This window comes from Glossina fuscipes, unplaced genomic scaffold (genome assembly GCF_014805625.2).
Source record: "Glossina fuscipes isolate IAEA_lab_2018 unplaced genomic scaffold, Yale_Gfus_2 0, whole genome shotgun sequence".
Classification (NCBI taxonomy): Eukaryota; Metazoa; Arthropoda; class Insecta; order Diptera; family Glossinidae; genus Glossina; species Glossina fuscipes.
The window spans coordinates 4,215,679-4,236,696 of NW_023998414.1; the positions used below are offsets into that span (position 1 = coordinate 4,215,679).

The 21,018-nt window shown below is 33.4% G+C and overlaps 1 protein-coding gene across 1 annotated transcript; it reads right to left on the minus strand.

The window, feature by feature from the left end:
* Positions 1 to 6,743: 6,743 nt before the first annotated feature.
* Positions 6,744 to 17,879, minus strand: LOC119644744. The gene is made up of 4 exons (XM_038044462.1): positions 17,788 to 17,879; positions 17,520 to 17,664; positions 15,497 to 15,643; positions 6,744 to 7,235 (listed from the first exon to the last, which is right to left on the minus strand). Exons 1-4 carry the CDS (start codon positions 17,877 to 17,879, stop codon positions 6,744 to 6,746), a joined length of 876 nt encoding a protein of 291 aa, XP_037900390.1.
* Between the last annotated feature and the right edge of the window lie 3,139 nt (positions 17,880 to 21,018).

Consider the following 21,018-nt stretch of genomic DNA (forward strand, 5'->3'; position numbering starts at 1 on the left):
GATGAAGATGGTTTCTTACATACTTTCCAAAGTAGTTAAATTTGATTAGATACAGAGGTAATCCAGACCCGTACCTATTGTTCCATGTCCTATGATATTGAACGCTCTAATACTTAAGAGTACCGCGAAATCGCATTAAAGTGATCTTCAGAAGAATACAGCAATAAGTGGAGGCAGAGGAAGAAGAGGAAATAAATTAATTTGCAAAAAATCGCAAAGCTGTTGATTTAAATAGACCGTCAGCGAAGGAGACGTCGCACAACACCTATACAAATAACAAAAGAGATAAACATCTTATCTTAGATGTTGGCATTTTTTCTTTTTTTTTTTTTTGGGTAATTGGTGGGAAAAAAAGTGAAAGAAAAAGTTCATAGAAAATTACATTATGTAATAATTTATAGAATTGAAAACAATTGAGTGAAATATTGAATTAAGGCGCCAGTTATTAAAAATAAAACAGACTGTCTGGTATGTTGGTCCCATTATGTTCAAGTGCCTTATGTTAAATGCCCCTAACACGTTATCATTGTTATCCCATTCGAGCATCTAATGAGTATTATAAATTTATGTATCCCTATGTGGTTGCATATTGTTATTGTGTGCGTCCATCCATTATCCGTATATCATATTCGGCCCGATGTTCATTAACAATTAACTATTGTATTATATTGTTACGGCACTCGATTGTTGGCCTAAACACTTAACAGATTTATATTATCGATGCAGTTTCAATTGTAATCATCATCTGCTCTTATGAGAGGTAACTTCGTACGTGCTGTGCATGTTAAATGTTAAATGTGCAAAAACTCAGCGCAAATCATATGCCCGCACATACATATATACGCACATACGCATCAGTGCGCACACATTGGTCGAACGGTCAAACAAATGTGCATCTCTTTGTCTTCTCTGCTCTTTTCTTCAATCTTGTTTACGCTTGGAATTTTTTTAAAACAACTGTTCAGTGACCTGAAGGACAATTTCATTATGATTTCGTATAATTATTGCAGATATACAAAGGAAATGAAATAATTTAGATCAGTCTAAAAAGATAAGCAAATTATCGTAGCTTTCTTCTACATATTTAACAAATGAATTCGACGCTTGGCATCGAAAGCTTAAAGCAAAGCAACCAAGATGACTTCGCTCTCAGTTGATTCACTTTTCGCTACTCGCGCGCATAAAAAAAAAATGGATGCCATCCATCATATTGATGTTCGAAGCAAATTTATTGAAAACTTTCTACTTTATATAGAAAAAGTTTCATTTTCCCGGCTTAAGGAGGACGTAATGGAAAGATTTTGCACCAAAACACATTTAGACGGAAGGTGGGCAAGAACATTTTAAAGTTCGCCAAAATTCACCCATTACGTGCTTTTTAATAACTCTGTTAACGTAACAGGAGGCGAGCAGTGGCATTAGTAGCTATTATCAACCTCCTGTTTATATGGGTGTATGGGTAAAAGTTCTTTTAAATGTTTCTCGATAAGACTTGACACATTGCTTCAAGGAGCATCTACATTTCTGCTCTCTGCGCATATAGGTTGAGTGTGTAGTAAACATAAAAAAAAAAAGAAGAAAACGAAAAATAACGTAGCAAATGCAGTTTGATTTCGTTTCATCATATATGAGTCCTTGAATATGTTTCATAAACCTAGGAAGACATTATTCCTCATTGGAATAAAGGTATATAGTGTGGGAATATTCAGTATAGAATGTGTGCATAAAAATCTATTTATGCAACTTTCAAAAAATCCACAAAGTGCGGCACGAGGCGCGTTATCAGGTTACTTGACGTGGCGGACATATTCCAGTTCTACGCACCATTACATCTTAAGCTTAACTTAAGCAATTTGAATTGCTTAGTATAGTTTAAGATGGCGTACTGTCACGCCAACAGTTTTGAATTTTTGCATAGAAGGACCGCTGACGTAGAGTCCAATAGCCAAAATCATTCGTTGGATTTAAGCATATGACAATCGATCAATCGAGCGAATATCGTGCAAAAGATGAAGAGCCTCGATCATTGTGTCGTCTTGTGCTATGAATCCCTTCCGCCGATATTAACAAAGCATATTGTTTGAGTTTGGGGGGAAATTGATTCGGAATAATAAAGAGATTTAAAGAAGAAAAAATTAAATTTATCTAAATTTTCGGATGCAATATTTTAAGAGCCGCGACTCTAGTCTTTTATAAGCCCAACGCTTCTGGCCCGTAATTTTCGTATAAGGAAGACAGCTTGGCAGGGAAACACAAGTGGCCCTTCAATTTGCGAGCATCCATTTTTATTTTTAATTGCGCAAGATGGCGCAGTTTTTCAATTATTCAATGCCACAATATATGTATTTTGCTTTTGAATTTCCATATATTAATTAAGTAGCTCGCCATTTGTGTTTTATAACGGTTCCGGAGAGACTACTTAGAAGTAAAGTAAACTTTTTCGCAGCGTATTTTTTTTGTTTTTTTCCAAGATATCTGCATATATAACATATCCTGAAAAAAAACATAGTGTCTGTATTTTTGCTTGCCTTGGCATAAATAAATCAAACCTTGTTACTCCAAAATCGCATTCAATACCAACATCATTTTCTTATATATAGATATCAGTATCGATATTTGGCTGTTAATCTGTTTACAATACTTTCCTCGCTGGTCGGCAGTTCCATCTAAAAACACATAATCGTCTTCTCCGCAATTAGGACTTCTACCACCGAATTTTTAGGGAAGAATTTTCAATACCTTCAAGATCAATTATTTTGCTATATGTACATTATTGCGTTTAATGGCGAACAGACGTTATTTCATACTATTATCAAAAGAAGGTTTCAAAATTTGGTCCTCTACAACATTATTGCGTCGATCCGCACAATTACAGTAACTTTGCTATGATGCCATTGTAGGGATTAGTAATAGTTTCAGTTTCAAGTTTGATGGCAATCTTGTAAAAACTATTTGGAGAAAGTAAACTGTTTGTCAGTTTGAGTTTGTTGGCAGAAATGAAGTAGAAATAAATTAATAGAAATTGGATTTTTTTTTTTTTAATTAAAAAAATCGTGGTCGGTTATGGAGCGGTTATTTTTACAAAGTCTTTGTTGCGTCCTCAATCTCGACTAAGAATAAATGGATAGCACTGCACCATCACCATGGTGGTCTACCATAGTAGGAATCGAACCTGGGCCTTTTGGGTGTTTCTCGGCCATCCTAACCTGTAGATTACACGTTAGCCATATAGATTTGGATAATTTTTTTATAAGTCTTTTATGTTGCAAAAATGGTAGAACGTCTTGCAATCTGATGCGTTGAAGGAAAACTACATTTCCTGATTACATTAACTCTGTTCTTACGTTATCAATATGCGAAAAGCGATTTGTCTGTTTCTTGTAATTCAAGAAAAAAAAAAAAAAAAAAAATGCGCAACCGTAGGTTTCGAACCCATGCCCCCAATAATGCTGCGATTCTATTACACTTTTTATGCGTTGGTCACTATATTTATTTGTTTTTAAGTAAAAACGAGAAACACAATATAAACATTTCGGTGCCTGATGTGTGAAAGGATTTCGCGAATTTTGCATACTTTTTATCTACTTTGTCCATAAGGAGGAATGTGATAATTAGATTAACTTTAAGGAATCCGATTATAGGTATTTTTAGTCTGAACAGTAGAATTCCTTCTGCATACCACAATGAAAAGTTTTTCATACTCTGTATCAGTTTCTGTACTGGGTGTATGATGTTTGTGCGAATGTGTGCAATACCCGCACGGGCTTGCAATAGACACAATTTCCATTATACCATACCAATCATATTTGCCCTTCTGTCTGTCTGATAATTCATCTATCTAAATATATGTTATACTTGAATACTATCATTACTTTATTACTACCTTCGTGATTAAATTGTTGTGGTTTTCTGATTAGGCTTACCAAGCTTTGGTTGCCGCGTATGCATGGTGCTCGTATTATGCCATAAAAAAGCGCTTTTCATTTCAATAACTTCGCATTGTTCTCTTGGTCGATCTCTCGTGGAGGCTTTCTACTTACCTGGAGCCACGCGAACCCACTACACGGTGTTTTTTCCGTGAGCCAAAAAAACCGCAATCAACTCATAATTAGAAGAAATTTTTGAAATCAATGTTCCTGTCGGCGAGCATCGATGAAGTGCATTAATTGAGTTAAAATGATTATCATATGATCGACGATGGAATCTCAGTATTCGAATATTTCACAACACCGTCAAAATGCATTGATATATTGTATGACGTTTTAGTTACAGTATTGAAAAAAAAGAGTCGTTAAAAACCGTCTGAGGATAGGAACTTTTGATTTAAGCAAACATACTTCTAAAAAGACAAGGAAGACTTTAACCAAATAATAGACGCTATCGATTATATTCCCGCTTCACTTATCATCTCGTCTTGTCATCCACACATGAATGAAACAATATTTAATGGACCTTAAGTCGCTAAATCGATATTTTGTATAGCTGTGCAACAGACATTGAGGACAAATTCTCGATCATACGAAAGAATATGGTGATATATGGTATGTGTGTACTTCATACAACATCGCCATTGTCTTTTCTTAACGCATGCGATGCATGGTGGTGCCCTACTGTAAAGTAGAGCTGTGCGCGTAAGATTGTCAAAAAGCAAAAAACTTTTCTGTAAAGATTTTGTCGAATTTAAAATAAATCCGTGCCGACGTCACTTATATAGATTACCAATTCCTCTGCCAATGTTATCTTACCATTACTAACACTACACTATAGCATATATTAAGATACGTTGATTCATCTTAAATTTTCAATTTTATGGATCAAGTAGTCAATTGCATTTAACATATTCCAGTTCGATTTCATTGAACGTATTCGATTCTCATATATGATCGGAGTTTTAGTTTCCTTAGTAAGGTTTGTTTCCAATCCTACCAATCCATCTCTCCTGAACATTTATTCGAAATTTTGAAACATTTACGCTGCTGTAATTGTTTTACATTCCTGTAACATATACTTGAGTCAGTGAATTGGAGTGTGTAGAGTGAATTTCTTTACGCAAATTTATTTTTATTTTATTCTATTTATTTTAAATAAATACAAAATTAACATCTACGCATTCTATATATACATTATATATAACATAATTATACGAATTTCATAAAATATTACAGAGAAAGAAAATATTACGATTCAGTTTTGTCCGAATCTGTCGATGCCTATCATATGCCTGACTTTGTTGCGGTCTAAACACCAACATTGAACAGAATATATTTCATGTACAAATGTAATATGCTATGTAAGCGTAAGCATCTTAGTATAGTATAAGTGCGACATAACAAGCGATAATGTTCATTGTTGAAAGTTGTGGTCGCCTGTGTTCACTACTGTTGCAATAAACACATCGCATATATGAAACGTATACCTAAAAATGAGTGCGTTCGATAACATCGCGAGGATAGAGTTTATTTTGTCGATAGCACTTAAGAATAGATTTTTGCTAATTGTAAACAAACAAATCGAGTAATGCAAGTGACACTTGAACAGAAGCTGGCACCAGTAAAAAAGTAGGTATCAAGTTGAGATTGATGGTCTAAACAACATTTTCTGGTTCATACTCATAATTTTAAATAATTGAACAGAGAGAAAAACTCAACGATATTGATGCCGTTATTAACACCTATAAAATGCCCTTTATGGTTACGACTGTGCATTGTGTAAGCATTTGGTAAAATATATGTATCTATAGTGATGGTTATAACAAGAGCTGAAGGAACACATATTAAACTACTTAAGATTATATCACAGTTTATATCAAAAATAGAAAAATAAAAAAAATTAAGAATTATTATTAAAAGAGTTAATAAAAAAATAATGTATAATAAAATATGTCAAATGCAATAATATTATTAAAAAAAAAAAAAAAGAAAAAACCCTAGTAAAAATAAAAGCATTACACTGAACTTTGTATAACCGCTAGTTTCAAGGGAGTTCAAGTATAAATTGAAATTAAATAATACTAAGAGAGCTTGTTAGATCTGTGTGTGGTGGGAAAATATTGGTAGAATTGCTTTAGTTGCTTTAATTAAATATATAATATAATTGTTACTTTTGTCCGAAAATATCATTTACATTTTATAAAAAGTTTAGATTAACAAAAGTGCGACAGTGATATAGCACCTTCTTCTTCTTGCTTGGTTTTTTTGAATGAAAAGTTAATAGTTAATAGGAAAACCCCCTTTATGTTACGCGATAATCAATCGTTTTACAAAAGATCGAATAGAGATCGGAATTAGATTTTGTACAACTTTTACTCAACGCAGTTGTGGGGTCTAAAAATTGTTTTTAAGTGAGCGTAAAAAGTTAGAAATTATCGCAAAGCTCCATTCATTTATTTGCCACTAAGTTCTCAATAGAGTTGTAGCTGTTCATAAAAAGTTTTTCGAAAAAGATAAGAAAAAAATCTTTATATAAGAAATTGTAAGCTTACGTGATAAGTTTGAAAAGTAAAAAAAAAAAAAGAAGAAAAATTCAATAATATAACATGTAAATGTTAATTCCGGACAGTAGTAATAGGCCAAATGGAAAATCCTAAATAAACATTTAAGATCCCCAACAGGCAAGTAGGCTGTAATTAGAAAGCCGTAAAAACAGAAATCACTTTTGCTATAATACTTTTTTTTTAAGGAATAATGGGAGAGGAGAGAAACATTACGTATATAATATTAATCTAATCTATATAAAAATTGTACTCAATTTAAAATTTGTCTGGTTTGCCAAACTCTTTTATCCTTTCGCTTAGTGTTTATGCGAAGAATTTTAATCATTTTACGTAAGAAATTGAAATAATGCGATTTTGTGAACTTCAAATCCAATGGATTCACTTCATAAGTACGTTCATTGCGATAATGTTGTTGTTGTTGTTGTGCGACATTGCTCTTCCACAGAGCCGGCGATATATGCTTTAGGGGAGTTTGAAATTTCAATTTTTTCTCCATAGTTGTACGTTTAAAAGTTAAAATTGCTAAGTTACTCTGGATTCTATTAAATGTGGTCGTATTATTAATGGCAATTTCAAGGTGACATAAGATATTTCGAGCACTATTCTTTAATGCGTTTAGTTCTTTCGCAACTTCACTTTGTTGCAATGTTTTATGATAGTCCCAGTGTAACTGGGCACGCCGCAAATAAGCGAATGAGGCCACATAGATTTGCATATAGCGATGCCAACGACGTAAGGCAATCTGCAATTAAAAGGTAATAAATAAAATATATACATATATACAATGTGTATGTATGTATGTATGCAAATGTATGTAGGTATATAGACATTTATATGTATAGTGAAAGAGAAAAATGAAACATTTTTGTGTTAATATTTATATCAATCCATGCATATATACGTGTGATGAGTTTGCAAAGGTAATTAACTAATTTAATGAAGTGTAACGGTAAAATAATCAGGTGTAGAAAAGCGCTCTTAACTAAGCATATGAATGAAAACAATTAGGTTGAATAAACTTTTCCTAGCCCATGCAAGTATTTGCATAATTTACGAGTAAGAATTTAATTTCCAAAGTTAAAATATTAACTAGTCTTAATAATATACTGAACCTTTGCGAGATTTAATTTTATAATTTGTAATTCTTTCAATTCAACTCATACCCAATTCATAGATGAATTTTTGAGATTAATGCTCTCTTGTAAGTCTCTACACTCATTGCTCCGGTCGAAGAGTCCAACTTACGCTATTTTTTATTTTTTCGTTAGATATTTGTTACGTAAGTTGTGTAGACTTGCTGTCTGTACATATGATAAGCGTGTAAACTCTAAAGAAGAATAATTTTTGCTTATCATTCAATTCATAAGACTTTGGCGAGTGAATCCATTGCCTCCTAAGCTGTGCATATTTTTAATTTGCGTAAGGTTTTGACTCGATTTAGCCGAATTCATTCCATAGTTCCGTCTGTCTGTCGTTTAATCATTTTTTTTAGTAAATTCATTTAGGCGCAAGCTCGTCACATGCCCGTATGTTCGTTGATTTTTGTTAATTCGCTTATTTAAAACAAAAAATTAAAAATTTTTACTTAATAGGTCATAAAGAACATAGCAGTTCCAATCGAAAAAATTTTCCATCCTTAAGTGGAGAATGCAATTCTGAAGCTATCGCTGAAATTTTTAGGCCATCAGTGGAGAACTGAAAGCGCTAGAAACACGTTCAACTCGAAAGAGCCTGCTTCGAGCAGAATGCGATTAAAATTTTAAATAACTGAATTTCAAGAAAGAGTTTGATTTACTGTAAGGTCCGGTCCACCCATCACAATTGACATACAGTTTTAATGCGGCAATACAAAAAGTGACATACATACATCACTGGTAAATGTGTATTGAATTTGAGTACAATAACCAGAATGACTTACCATGGACTTAAGTTTTGCTATACCGATCGATATAGAATTACTTCCTGTTTGTATGTCTATCTACCTGATGTATATCTACGTCAGGTCACAATTTTCCGGATATTTTGATGAAATTTGATTTATCAGATAGATACGATAACTTCTGATATTGTTGTTGTTGTTGTTGTTGTTGTTTTAGAAAGCAGTTGGCTTAAGTTCAGACGATTTTTTTTTGATTTGTATCACTTAAACATACTTATGTTTAATTGCAATAAACAAAATTGACTTTTTTTTAAACTTAAGCGCTTCCAATCAACAAATTGTAGTCTTGGTCTTGGTAGGTGCGCAGGGCTACAAAACTATGAGTTTGTTTAAAATTATAAACATATATAAAATTAATGAATTAATATATATGTTAAGTTATAATTTTCTTTTATCTATATATATACAATTAATTGCATATGTGTGCACACTTCTAAAAAAATTCGTAATTTTGTGCAAAGCAACTAAAGAAATATATTTTTATCGAAATATACCTCTGTTGTGTCGTCTCCTTCCTATAGGTTTTACGTCGATTCATTGGAATCAGCTCAGAAGCAATTCCTACTCTTTGTCCTAATGATTGTGGGATGCGACCCATTAGTCTTTGCATAAAAATGGATTGGTGCTATTGGCCCTTTCTTTGCTAGAGAAGCGAAGGTTCATCCTAAGTATCTCGTTCCTAATTAAATCGATAAACGATGCTGTTGACGCGTCGCCCTTGTTAGGAAAGTTAAGTTCTTATCGTCCTTAATCGTTCTTCGAGAAATTTCATATTCATAAGACTTGACCAATGTATAACTACGAGCTATTTAATGCGTTCAAAATCTCTTGTGGAAATCTAAATAGTGTCTATAAGTTAATCTCAACATCGGATTCGTTAAACAATATCCAAGCAGCGCTTCCTAATACACGAGTCGGTCGTTTCGCACACTTATTCAAATATCTTCAGTATCATCGGTTGTCTAGGCCAGATCATCTAATATTGAATTTTCAACGTTTCACTCTTTTCTCCTTACTTTGTAGCTGCTACATTTTTATGCCACAAGTGCTAAATGTTTATCATAATTCGTTTCAGTATCTTATGAAGTGAACTATGAGTACAAGGCCAAGCACTGTTATGCAGTTCCGTGCTATAGTTGAAAGATACAGTTTCCGAACCTCTTGGCTTTCTTGATAGTGTGTGCGTGCTTGTACCCTGAGCTTTGTTTCGAATATAGGTGAGGACTAGTTCGGAAAATTTTATGGACGAAAATGAACTTTGAGAATTTCCCATCAGTCAAATTAATTTCGAATTAGTGTACTCTCAGCTTTAGTGCGTGATTTGAAAGAAACTTTCGTTCTTCTTAAGCAATTTTCATGCCATTCGTTAATTGTTTGTTATTTTAGAGAAAAAACTTTTATGCCGAAGTATGATGGGGATATGAAAACTTTGATGCATTCGAATACGTTGAAAAGCCAATTGAAGCAAAGGGTAAATTCATGCTTGCCATACGTAATATTTCTAAATGGAATGTGGATTGCTCTCATTAGAATGTTTCAGTTATTTCGAGTTGATGATGTTGTTTATGCGCTCTTTTCTAATGAAAATAAAATTTGGTCACTGTGACTTCTTCTTCACTACAGGCGCCAAGTGTTGCAACAACTACCGTAGGTGTACAATTAACTTTGTTTAAAACGAAAAACTTGGACAAGTTAAGGCAATAAATACATGTACACCTAGGTTTGTATGTTTGTGGTTGTGTGCATATATTAATATAAATGAAAAAAACTTTTCAATAATGCGAAGCACATCAGCCCAAGCAGTCCGATCGTAAATTTATCCTACTCTTCGTACAAAACGTTTTTCACTAATTGACTATTTGCTCTGCGTGTTTGTTCGCTCGCTCTCATCTAAATAGTAAAGCGAGACTACCTCAACTTCATTCATGCGATAACAAGTTTATTGCTTGAGTGTTTGTTTATGAATGTACTCACACAGTTTTTAAAAATATTACAATTTAAAGATTGCGACGCGACCCTCTTTGCTCTCTAAGCCATTTTTACTCATGCAACGATCTCTGGGGGATTCCGATGTTTCATTAAGGTATCATCTATTAAATTTCATGCCTGCCATCTATGCGATGATTCATCGCCCATTCAGCTATGTTTGAATTCCAATTTTACTAAATTATTATATATATATTTGTGTGTTTTTGTGTACGTAGCAGTGTTAGTGTTTTATTTATTTTTGTTTTTTTGTCTTTTTTTTGCTTTTTTTTTTTTTTTTTGTAGACACTGTGAATTGCATATATTGCGGGTGCCGTTACAATCGCTGTTGAGTACTGCATTGTGACGTCAAATGATTGGAGATTTTTGTTTGAGAATTCGTCTAATAACGATGACTGGGTTATTAGTTTATTTATTTTGCGTGTGCTTATGTGTGTTTGGGCGCGCGCCCGCGTCTATGGATGTATGTGTACCTTCGAATTGCATTCGTTTGTATTTTAGCAGTTATTTGCAATGTTTCGTCTGTTTTTTTTTTTTTTTTTTTATACAGTGTCATCAACTATTGTGCACGTATGTATTAAGCTCAGTAATGATGATCACTTGATTTTTTTTATTTATTTTTTTTTTTTTATTAGAATTTTAAGTGATCGGTAAATTGTATATGTATTAAGCGGAACTTTGGCTAACCTTTGCTTCAATGCATTCAAAGGCGCCAAATCCCAGATTAATTTTGATCAGCTCTATTATATCAGGAGGATGATATTTGTTGTGTTTTCAGTATCTTTTAAACTGTTTTTTTTTTTTTTTTTCGTAAACTTATATGTATAAGTGTGTTTGTATAATTATCGAATTTGCTGCGTGCAAAGCAATTGCTTATGGCTTTCTTATGAGTGTATCAACATCCATTGGATAGTCGGACGAAGAAATGAGTTACTGAGCGTAAATAAATTGATTCAAGTGGAATGGCAAAGTTATGTCTCATCTCTTCACGGTGTTTGTATAACGGCGACAGACTATCGATGAATTTTTCCATTGCATAATTATTGCAAAGTGCAAACAAAGATCGCCTACACTCATACTCTTATATATGCAGTAAACTTTGTATTTCTAATATTTGTTGCTTATGATACACTCAAATACATTTTCATTAATACTGGTTGCGTTGACGCTTTCCAGAGTGAATCATCACTACTACTTCATGAATTAACTGACATTTTTTGTAGTAGTTTTTTATTTATTTAGTTTTTTTTTTTTTTTTTTTTTTTTTTGTTGTCTACAACTTTTTTTATTTCAATAAGTAAATCAATCAAAGCACTTCCACATTCTCAAGATGCAAGAAAGGGGAGACCAGAAAATTACTTATATTTCGCTTGTACGTCTTGCTACGATAGGCGAAGTGGAAATCGCTTGTAACATGTGTCTTGTGATGGCATTGGCATCGATTGCTTTAAAGGGAAATATCACTTGCGAAAATGATCTCTTTATTGAAAGTCCGCACCATCAAGGCAGCAGTAAAGTAAAACATTGACTCTTTGACTTTCCTATGCAAAATAGCTGCATACAGTTTAATTAACTTTTTTAAGTTCCCTTCAATCGGATGTCCTGGTATGCCGGCCGAGAGTTATTAATTTGCATATTATTTTTCCCTATTTTTTTTCTTCTTGCTTTTGCACACATTGCCCTGCCTTTCTTATATATAACGAAATTGTGCGGATGTTTGTAATTTGGTTCTACCTCAAGTTGATCGCAGAAGGTCAAGTTTTTTCTTTCAACAATGGAAACATAAAAACTGCCTACCAATGCTTATATTTTCCCCTTTTTTTCAATCCATCTGGCATTAAGGTGCATTCCTTAACGTGTAGAAAAATGTTTCCTTTTCTTAATTTTAATCTCCGTTCATGTGCATAGTAACTACTACAAGTACATATGTGTGAAACTTTAGTAAACATTCTTTACGATTGGAAATATATTGATGGAATTCTTTGACATCTTTCCCACCGCAATACGCTGTGACGTAATTCTCCACTTTACCACTTTTTTTTTTTTTTTGTTGTAATTTAAACCGCTCTGAAAGTAGTGCCGCTTCGATAAGCACTCATAGTTTATAGAACGAGACTAAGTCGGTCAAATACTCTTGCCTTAGTGTAGAGAGATGTTGTGGGAAGAAGCATATCGCTTTACTTGTTTTTAATAGTTGACGCCACAATCATTTGAAAAGTAATGCTTCCACGAACTACTAACAGTATACCGATAATAGTGCTTTTCGTATGCCACTAAGAAGTTTTTTAATGTTACGAACGCTTTGACCGAGTGCTGATGTTATGCAGTGAAGGATACACCGAATCGTTCTACACAATCGTTTTATGATAACTCCTAGCTTTCGAATAGCGATACAATTTCAATAATGCAATAACAATGCTTCATACATGTATAATAGTATGCTTCAATTAATAATGCAGTGATACTGCTTTCAAAATATAAAAAAAAAACCTAATTAGTTAATGTTTGTTGTTTTCAAAAAGTTTTATTAATAAAACGAGAACTTTCTTTTTCTTGTATCTCTTTCTAAACACAATTAAACGTTTTTGTGCAATCAATTGATAGCGACCTTAACCATGGAGGTTGAACTGATTGCTGATATGCTAATACAATTGATCGAAGAAAATCTTAGAAACTGAAAACCCTACTAACAACATTGCGACAGCAGTCCGGTGAAGATTTTTCAAAAGATGGAAATTTGTAGTTTGAAGGCATGCTGTGCTACTCGCTGAAGATTCTTGCAGAACTTTGCCTAAAAAAACAAAAATTGACTAAAATTTACAATCATCTGGACAGCAATGCCCGTTTTGACGATATGCCAGTGTTTGACGATAAGTGTTTCGACTGAAGGAATCTATTCTAAGTTAAAATATGAAAGTAAATAACGATGTGAAAGTGAATAGCGATGAATATACACGAAGGCACCTTTCATGGACATTTCTTTCAATATCTTTCAAGTGAGAACTAGTGTACGCATATGTTTTCGCTCTGCACAGCGACAGTGTGCGTTAATGTTAAAGGGTTTTCAGGAGACAATGTAGCTCGTGATATTATGATTGCTCTTTATCAAACCATTATGTTTGAGCTTCACGGCACACACACAGTCTACACAAAGTCTGCATAATATAGTATTTTTAGGTGTTTGAGTTGGTGTGTGTTAGGTTAAATTTGAAAAAAATTGAAAGCAAAATTTTATCGTTCATTGCGAACGGATGGCGATCCTTTGAATCAAACATGCAAGTGGTTCTTGCGAAAGATTATCGACGAAAATGTGAGAAAGCTATCGATGTTTTTTCGAGGTTATCTCAATTTATAATAATGTGTTGTCGGCATGTGATTAGGTAGATCGCGATCATTTTTGTTACCTTTGCCTTACAATTGGTTAAGATATATGTGTGCCTCAATACTTACCTACTTATCTCTATTTTTGCATTAAATGGACCCATTAAGTCAAAAATATGCTCAGTGATAGGCAAAATATCGATATCGTTAATATTAAAAAAAAAAAAAAAAAGTTTCCATGTATAACAAGCCTAACTTTTTTTTTTACAAAATCCAGGGTAGTACTACTGTATTGTACTCATGACGACTGATGAAATCGATGCAATATAAAGGAATATAATACCAATTCAATGCAAATCAGGCGAATCATTAAGATTAACGTTTTTAGTGAATTCATCATGGAATTCTCTGTTATGGCAATTGAATGCAAATTTAGCCGATCATGATACCAGAAAATTTGATAAAGCGATTTTTCAGCGTGACAGCGACACTTAATCATGGCATGGCCTTGAAGTAGCGCATGCTATTCAATTGATTGCCTTTAGAAGGTCGTTGATGGGCCAACATTAACAGATTCTCTTCTTGATATAGAAGATGGGAGAAAACCCGCTAGAAATTGGTTCAAGTGCTCAATTTGTAATCGCTCTCGTAATGCAGATATATCAAGTTCGTTAGCGAAGTAGAGAATCCACACATATACATCAACTTTCTCTAAATGCGCCTTTCTTTTTGCTATTCCTTCTTATATGTGAGAAGAATTAAAAGACATTTAACAACAGGTTAATAAAAACCTATCAAAAGTGACTTAAAAATACATATATATATACATATATATATATATATATATATATATATATTCCGCATGAATATAGAATAAAAGCAACAAATCTTTCATGACATGTTCACAAGTTTGCAAAAAAAAAAAAGGAGGAAGACAAGAGTAAAAAACGAAATATTGTTCTTAAACTACTCAATCAACGCCCTTAGGGCAACGTGCCATCAATTATGTTCAGCTTGTTTAAGAGTAGAACGTTCACCAAATGCAAAAGAAGTGGAAGAAGGGTATGAAGACTATTTTGCATGAGCATGCATATGTATGGAAAGTGTGTGCGTGTGTGTGTGTGTGTGTTTTTATGAAAAGTGGTTATGTTGCAAATAAAATTTATGGACTCCTGTCTGGTAGAAGTTGCAACTTGTTGCTGCTTTGATTTTTTTCCCTCGCATATATTAAATTATTTGTATAAAGTTGAAAAGAAAGGAATACGTGTGCTTTGATTTTTTTTTTTTTTTTTGTTTTTGTTTGTTCTTTTTATATCCATCACCGAAAGTGAAGGGGGAAAGCGGTTATAGTCAGTTTAAAACGTTTGTTGCAAAATCCAGAAGGAAAGTTCACTGTCTATATATATATATATATATATATATATTTGATCAATATTAATTTCTAAACCGACCTAGGCGTGTCGGTCCATCTGTCTATCTATATTGAAAATAGGCTGGATTGAACTGAGATTACCTCATCTTTTTGAAAAGCAAAAACACTTAGATTTGTACTTATTACAGATTCAGATAATTTCAGAGACGTCATAATGTATATATATATATATGTAGATCAGTATAATCAGTATTCAAATCGGGGGGACAATTTCCAGTCGATTTAAGATATAAAATGAAATCTAAGTGATGAATGAGTGAATTTCGTGTGAATGATGGGAATTGAAAAAATTTTGGTTTAGATTTACGTTCGTGTGGATACTTACACTTGAATTAAGCTTCAGTTTAGGCAAGAAACCATAGTTTTTCTGATGTAAATCCCAAATGCGTATATCGCTCATATCAATTGCTGGTGTTGTAATGTTTAAGGTCTTAAATTCACGTCCAGTAACATTGCGTAACTTCCGTAAAGCCTGTAAAAGATACAAAATTTATAAAAGTACTTTTATTACATAAGCGGCTAAAATCATCATTCAATCAATTACGATACACCATAGGTTTTAAAACATTTCTGTTTATCTAACTCTGTTCCAACTTCAATTACGATATGTGTCGATTTCATGGAAATATTCAAAGCCGCTTAATAAGCTCAAACAAGGGACCGAAAAAGATTAATCGAATCTTTGAGAAGCCAATTTTAGGGGAATATATTTTTATTGCTCCATCTAAAAATATTCTTTTTGGAGCAAAGTTCATGCAGTCATCTTTTTGGAAATTGTTACGCTAATATTAATTTACATTTCCAGTAAAAACAAAATATATTATAGTTATAGTTTTTTTTTTACGGTATAGTTTTTAATAAAAGCCGATAACCTTAGATGGTAGTGCTTTCAAGAGTTTAGTCTTAGAATTTATTTCTCTGGCGAAATTAATAATAATAATAATAAAATATTTTGATCGAAAAATAAGGTGAATTTTTGTGCAACAACATTTCTTCATTCTTTTGTTTTTTTCATTCCTCAAAATCTCAAGTTTGTTCGTCTTCATAAAAAAGAAGTTCATAATGCCCGACAACGTGATAATCGCAGGCATGTTGGCCCTTTTTCAGCTTTTATTCAACTTTCCCACGACATTTGCCCGATTGATGGATTGTTTGCGGGTAGTGCGAGGAAAACTCAGTTTTATATGTTTGCAAAAACACTTTGAATGTATTGACATAGAACCCTATATACGGGAAAACTGTTATTGCGCGATAGTCTTTATTTAGAGAGGAAGAAGAAAAGCCGCAAGAAGAAACTTTACAAATATCGAAAATGAATTGAATCTGGCAAAACATATTTAAGCAAATGTATCAAAGCTTTATGAAGTAGGCACAAAGTGTTTTTCTCAACAAAATAATTAATTACATAACACACAGGAATGTTTTCAGAAACATGAATTTCTTATTTTAAACGTGGATATAAGATCCAAATGTGAACAATTCAACTACAAACTGTTGTACTTCAAACCGCGGATCTTCTCCCTGTCTGTCTATCTCTCTCTCTCTCTCTCTCTCTCTCTCTCTTTATCTATCTATCTATCTAACTATCTCTAACTCTACACATATCCAAACACCACATAAAAGAGAGCTGCACAAAACAAATCGCACACGTAGAAAACGCATAGAAAAACGACCGCGCAATAACAGGCTTTACTGTAGATTGCCGTCACTTAAGAATGATGGCTTTATTCGTTACGTCAAAACGTGTGCAGCGTCTAAAAGGAAGCTTCGGAGACTCCACAAACTATATATATTCATGATCAGTATCAAATTCTGAATCGATTTAAGGATGTTCGTCTTTTCGTCCGTCCGCGTGCGTAATGTGTGTTGTGAACGTTCTCCTGGTATTAAAAATTAAGACATCAACGTCAAATTTGACAGAAACATTGAAAGTGAATGTGCGCTGATAGGCATTGAAAATGAGCCAAATCGGTGGAAGGACCCGCCTGCAAGGCCTACAAGACGTAACGTGAGGACAATTCGGTTTTTCAAAAGCTATAACAAATTCGTTTCTTGCTCATTACTCGTAAAGTACAGCAAATATATTTGCGAAAATTTGAGTGTACTCTCTGTCCGTCTGTGGGTCTGCCCACCTATGTAGTATCGGTGGTCAGCAGTCTTCTGATCGCAAAAGTTGCAAAACAATTTGAAGATGGTCCGAACCGATTTTGACTTTGAGAATTTTAGGGACAAACCAAGAGAGAATGGTGGACGGGAAGATTTAGAAAACGAACACAATATATATGTGCTTATGTACATATATACATAAACAAGAAATTTTTCTTTTCGGAAATTTGTGTTTAACTTACTTTCTTAAGTGGCGGACGGCGTCCCTTCTTAACTTGACGCTGATTAAGGTATTGACCGCCACATGGATTAAACCAATCAAGTCGCTGTGATTGCATTGTTTGTGCATAAATCTCATGCCATGTAGTTTGGCGCTTATGCAGTGACCTTAGTATCAGTTCATCATTAGTTAAATTATTTTCGATTGGCAATAGCGAAGTAGACCATAAATCGTCATTCAATACAGATGATAATGATGACGAAGATAACGATAATGATGATTGTGATGACGATGACGATGACGATGACAATTCTAATTTATCGAAAGGAGCAGCATTGACAAATAAGGTGAACTGTGATGGATTTGATGCTACCAATAACATGATTAACCAAATTAAGAGGTAAATGTTTGGGTTGATTTGCTGATGAATCCGAAATGTTGAGGAAGTAATTTTGCGCTTTTTTAAAGCGTGGGATGTGAAAGAGTAATTGTGATAACAATAGTAACAGCAACACCACTTAAGATAATTTTTGACTTTTAAATGCTGATGAGTCGTTGTTGTGCTTAAAATTGTGTGTGATTTTAAATGCGGCTGCTGCACATGAAGATGATATTGCGGCTGCCGTTGACGCTGTTGCTGCTGCTGGTGCTGGTGCTGGTGCTGCTGTTCCAGCACGCTGTAAATATTGAGTTGTGTTGTTTGAGCCGTTTTGCTTTAGTAATAGAATGGTTGCGTTATATTAGCAACCAACACCTGTATATGATGAGCAAATGAAGAGAGGTTAAGAAAGAGAAAAAAAAGAGAAAAAAATTAGAATGGTTGTAAGAGTATGTTTGTTAACGGTTCTAGCTGACAATTTAAATATAGTATTTAAATTTTATTTATGCCTGCCTGCTTGCTTGCCTGCCTGCCTGCCTGCCTGCCGGCTTGTTTCGATTGTTTATGTGTATATGTTATGTTTACTGGTTTCCTATGCATTTGCATGCACTGACAAAAGATGAGCGCGAAAAACAAACGCAAGCAAATAAAAAAAAGCATTAAATTGAATTTAGAAACAAAAAAAAGAAAAAAAAAAAGAAAAATCCCATTTAATGGGATTTTCCAATTTTAATGCGAAGGGTGTGCACCACTGCATTGTTTATGACATGTACCAGCAGCATCAATAGCAGTCAACTTACACACTATGTACGGTATTCACAATTTAAAAAAAAAGATAAAAAAAAAAAACATTTTTAATTTTCATTAGTCTCTACTTCTTAGACATCAAGTAAGGCCAGTAAGTAAATATTTGTACGTGGGTGTGAATACGTATACATATATACATATATGTGCATATGTTTTCTGTTTTTAGAAACGCGCTTTTCTGCGTTTGTGTCAACATTCAAACATAATTCAAATTTTAACGCTTGGTTATTGATGAATACGCCTGAAAATAATTTCTTTTCTTCTACCATATTTACTACTTGCTATGCTTGTCATTATTTAACGGCTGACACATTTTATAAATTTCACTTTATGAAATGAACCCAAAGCATCACTGCTCGTCGCTTGTAAGCCAGCAAATCACGCGTGCACGCCAGTAACTGGACATACTAACATTTATATAATGAAAACTAGGGGATTTTATTTTTTCATTTATATATACATATATATATATAGATATATATACATATATATATATAGATATATATACATATATATATAGATATATATATATATATTTTTTTTTTTACTTATATGGCGCAACAGGCAAGATGAATGGCATAATAAATTTACTACTCTATGTAAAACACTTTTTAAAAATATTGGCTCTAATAATAGAGACAGTGCTCGTTAATATTAAATCGTGAGTGCTTATGAGTATTAATATAGGAAATCATATTCATATAGAAAGTTTTATAAGGCGCAATATAAAGTTGATCAACTATTTACCTTTAGTCCGCCATGTTCGTATACCTAATGGTTATAATATATATTCGGCATATACTTTCGCCTGTCTATCTCTTCTACCTAGGAATATGTTCATTATCTGTTTATGCCATGGTCTTCGATCCTGTTTCGGACGCACACCTTTCTATAGTCATCTATTTGGCCTTCGAATGTAGAGCTTTTTAGAAAATCAAGCAAAAATATTATAGCTGGGCAAAACCGACTTTTAAGCTCCCTACATTATTTGGCTTTGACGAGAATCTTTATATATGGTGGGACCTAAAAATATATCTAAGTGGTCCGAATTCACTACATGCACTTTTTACGCCAAGCTACTAATACCGATAAAAAATATTAAAAATTGGACATTTTTGCCATGTCAAGGCTTACTTTTCGTAGGAAAGGTTATACGACGGGACGTTTAAGAAATTAATTCATCTAATCCCAATCTTGCTCAGATGCTATTAATCAGCGATTTTCGTAGGTGGTCGTGAAAATTGTTAAATCTAATCTATTTTCAATGGAGTTCTTACTATGCTGCGATAGACATCGGATAAAAAGATAGGCAGATAAACAAGCTTTAATCAATGCCGAAAATTATTATCAGTACCATTAGTGCTGTATGATGTAAACAATAAAATAGGTAGCTTCAGTAGCTACAAAGGCACCTAACCCGCATATATTCGCAATTCTCTCAAGCCATATGCATTTACTGTGAGATTTCGGCTTCGCTAACGCTATTACTCTTGTTAAATTTAAGACTTTGTTGATTAGCTAGTACTATCAGTTGACTCGAAATACTATTCATAAGCCATGCTACCCGATATTTTTTGTTTTACAAACTTTACAAAGAAAATGCCGCAATGAGTTCTCGTATTAAGCGACACGGGTGTTAAAAATTCGTTTAAAGTGTTCGTTGCATTCTCACTTGTGTACTATTCTTTTGGGGTCACTTTGCTTATTTTTTATAGCCATTGCTAAAGCTAGACAGTTTCAGAGCGGTAATAATTCAATTTCAAAGCATGATCCGTCAAGATTAATGTGGTTTATTTATTCTAATATAATATTTATATTAAAACTGGTTAGAAATCTTTATAAGCTGGTGTTACAACCGTTTTTTTTTTTTTTTTTCGGAATTGAATAAAGAATTCCCCTAAGGAAGTTGAAAATAAAAAAGAAAGTAAATCTTACGTTCAACGTGCATAGACGACTAGAATGATGTCAATTATCAATATAAGTCGTAACCAAATAGCTGGATGCAAGGGTGAACTTCTCTTTTAAAACAAAGCGACAGATTGGGAAAATTACTGGGACATGTAGCACATTTCTTAAAGCAAACTGAAGCATAATTTAATGCACTCCCACTTAACAAATACAATTGTTTCGTAGGTTGTACTCTTCTTTGCCAATGTTTTTTTTAAAAAACCTCTGTCAATTTACTCAGTTAACTGTTAATTTCGCTTGGGCCGATACGATCCACGCTACACCGAAACCATTTGTGAGGAGAGAAGCTGTGAGCGAATGTTTTATACCCATCACCTTTATCCTAAAGAGTGCAAAAAAAAAAAAAAAAAAAAAAAAAAAACAAGAA